A 3649-nucleotide genomic window follows, 5' to 3' on the forward strand; every position below is an offset into this window, starting at 1 on the left:
TTGCGGAATGTCCTAAATGAGCAATACCCTTCGCGATATATCTGTTTCTTTTCCCTAAAATAACCTTCGCAAACTTTGACCACATCGCCACAAGTTTGACCAGGAAATGAATCAGAATGGCCTCATCTAGCGGGGGGACGCTACGTGACTCTTGTCCGTATCTGTGACCTTCCTTTAGGAAGATGACTGTTCTACCTTATAAGGTTTTGCCTATGCTTTGTTGATACGAGATTGCCCGATATAATATATTCCGGACATATAGCGCATGCGTCACTCGCTGCACCGAAAGCATGTCGTGAAATATAATTGCTCATTATATTTTGCCGCGACGCACATTTACATAATTATAGCTGGATATGTTTGTAAAGTTATTGTTTGTTTTTTGGTTATCAGTAGCTTATACTTAGTAGAATCATTTTACATTTACCAGCGAAACTCGAGGACTGCTTTAGAATCGGAACGGCTGTTTTAAAGAAAACCTATCATATTTACAAGCGATTCGCACTCGGCAATTCGTTATACACAGGATAATCGTAATTAAAGTACAATCATGCGTCAATGCCCCTGATAAATTCAAATTATTAACTAACAACGACGAAATTACTCAAATATTTAAGTAGCCCTATAATATTTAATCGAATCTTGAGGTAACGCAGGTTAAGCTAAAAAATCCTTACTTATTATAGTAATGCGATAGTAAATTTAACCAATTTAAATTAAAATTTGGTGGCAATATTTTTGGTAACCAGAGATAGGGCATATCCAGTATAGATATTAATATAAATATGAACGCTACTAATTAATCGTCATTTTTAAAAAAGTACAATATAAAGGTTCTACGCAAACATTTAATATTTTCTTAAAATTAAATTTTAAATATCGTGACAAGTCCTTCTTTTGGTGCAAGATTTAAAAGAAGGACTTAAATATCGAACTATTATCGAAATAAGCAGCACACAATAAGCTAAAAATATATGGCCTAGTAGAGATACAATGGTAGCATGTGAAATATAGAGAATCAGAAAATATCATATTATAATATACAACAACACAGTATATAATTCAGGAATGTAATGATTTTTACTTTAACATAATATAATTGTAACACAAAATCTTCCATATCCAAATTATCTAAACAAATAGCGACACAAGACATTATAAAGTCATTAATGACAGATTAGTATAACCTTTTTACATGAACGAGTAATCTCTACGCATGACAAGTCGCGCAGAAACGCAGAAAGCTGCTGCGCCCGCGCATTCGGGTTTGAAACTGCGCGCGAAGCAGATCGTCCTCCGGTTACGGTCGTGCGCTTGTGTTTTACTTGTGTTTATATATATCATTGGAAATGTCGAAGGATGCTCCTCGTCTCAGCCGGCTGGGGGTTCTAGCCCCCGCCGCCCTGTCGGCGTGTATGGACGCATCGGTCCTGGCGGTGCCGGCTGCTGGCGCCATCGTCTCCACAGTCCTTAAGGAACTCAGCAAGGCTTTCATGTTAAAAAAGTAAGTATTTGACCAGCGCAATCCTCAATACATATATTTTATTTGAAATAGTTTCATAGCAAACATAAACACAAACAGCTTCCCAAAACAGGATATGCTTTAATTAGAATTATAATTCAATTCATTGTATTTGGTACCTGTTCTGCACTTGCATCCTATGCAAATTTTAAAATTAAATTAATATAGATCTATCGGTAAAGATAAATAAGCTTAGGTATATAATAATGTCATAAAAAATCCTTCAGTAAAACATCTCAATTATTTTAAAATGTTTGAGCTACAAAGCTTTCTTTTATTTACGCAACTCGATACGGTAAACGATAAAGATGTATATATTTATTTTTCTAACAAGTGTTACAGTTTTACTTATACAAAATAGACCAATAATACGTATTTTCAATTCCTCGCTTTTTAACATGTTTTATAACTATGAATAAAATGATTTATCTTTACCTCGTGACGCTATTTTAAAGGCTCTCAACGTATATATATATATACCTAATTTTCAATGAGGAGACAATTTCTGAATAGACTTACCTCGAAATGTGTCTTAAAATAATAATTATAATATGGGGATTCACATGACGCCACTGGGTCCAACCAGCGTCAATTACATGTACCTACCTAGTTATCAATGGAAGTTGTTTTTTTTCTCGCAAAAGCTCCACCAACAGTTTCCCAAAATCGATGACTTTAGGAAATATCTAATGTCTATTGCACTAATGTAAACTTGGATGACTTAAAATCATTTCTTTTTACATTTTTTGTCTGTGCGCGTAAGAAAAAGTGAATTAAAAATGCAGTTAATAAGTACAAAGCTGCGATACCACTATCTTTGAATTCTATCAAAACATCCAAAAGTATGCGAAATAAATTGTTAATATTGATATTATTTATTGTTGATTTCACTTAAAATTCCAAAGTATAATAGAATCAACTCAAAAGGATAAACAAAGAACTTCACTCTGTAAGAAAGAAAGACATCACAAAATGATTGAAAATTTTCATTTTTTGTGTGAAATACATCCGGAGATATATATCCAGAGAGTTATCATGAAAGGTGACGATATCCTGACACATCTCGACATAATTGGTGCAAATCCACGACGTCATATTTTTTTTATTGCAACGGATTTACGCGTGTATTGGCATTGTAATTTTCCTCATTCATATAACCGTACTTTCGTAATGTCTGTTATTAATTGCCTTTCGTCGCAAGTCAAGCAAGAAAGTTCAAGACTTTCATGATATGTAATGATATACTATGAGACTTACTTATAAATAAAACGTTATATACAATAATTAAGTTCCTTTATCCACTCGGATGTTTGAATAGAACCTGTTTTTTTTTGATATGCAATTTTCAACCATTTTAAAGGCGTTATTAGACTACATAATCTATTCTGTGGAATATTTTTTGTTGTGATTCACACGTCAAATTTTAGAAATATATTATCATTTAGTCATTATCTAATGAATAGAAAACCTACAGACGCTGTGACGGGTTTTTTCATTTAAGAAAATGTTCTAATATTTATAATAGGTACTTTATGCCCTACACTGCGTATTAATATTTTTTTCGCATATTATTAGAACGCAGTAAAACCTCAGCCGGTCTGTAGATACCTACATTGATATTCTGTTTATTCAAACCATTACCATATCAACATATCAACAAAGTAAACGGAAGTAGTTTAGGTAAATGTAATGACGCCTAAATTTGCTCACGTAGGTATATGTTGACTTCAAACTTCATTCTTGAGTATGTAAACATTTAATTTTTAGTTTTATAGCATTGAAATGCTTTATAAATGAGAAATTTTGAAAGAATAGAAAAAAATTGATCATGAGGCAGGATTCGAACCTGCGTTTCTTGCCTAACCGAAGTAAGGCCTTGCCTCTCGGCCACCCGTGATCCCGCACAGTAATGGAATTTCTTCTACTCTTTCGATCTCATGTGCCTAAGGGTGTGTTTTTTCTATTCTTTCAAAATTTCTCATTTATGTAAACATTGATAAAAAAGTACAAGTATGGAAGGTATCATATGTATCACGTAAATTCCGTCATACGACATATACTTAGTCTGGCCATAAATACTGTTACACTTAATTATAAAAAAATATTACATTTGAATTTCGAATCTGT

At 33.1% G+C, this 3649-nt stretch overlaps 1 protein-coding gene across 2 annotated transcripts in view; it reads left to right on the top strand.

The window, feature by feature from the left end:
• Positions 1 to 1250: 1250 nt before the first annotated feature.
• The window catches only part of LOC119835841 (tyrosine-protein phosphatase non-receptor type 11-like), an 18727-nt gene continuing 16328 nt past the window's right edge, over positions 1251 to 3649 (top strand). For both annotated transcript variants that reach the window (XM_038360875.1, XM_038360877.1), the window contains exon 1: positions 1251 to 1504. In XM_038360875.1, coding sequence (XP_038216803.1) covers positions 1350 to 1504 — 155 coding nt within the window. In that variant the 5' untranslated portion in view covers positions 1251 to 1349. The remainder of the gene's footprint in view (positions 1505 to 3649) is intronic.

Source organism: Zerene cesonia, chromosome Z, assembly GCF_012273895.1.
Source record: "Zerene cesonia ecotype Mississippi chromosome Z, Zerene_cesonia_1.1, whole genome shotgun sequence".
NCBI lineage: Eukaryota > Metazoa > Arthropoda > Insecta > Lepidoptera > Pieridae > Zerene > Zerene cesonia.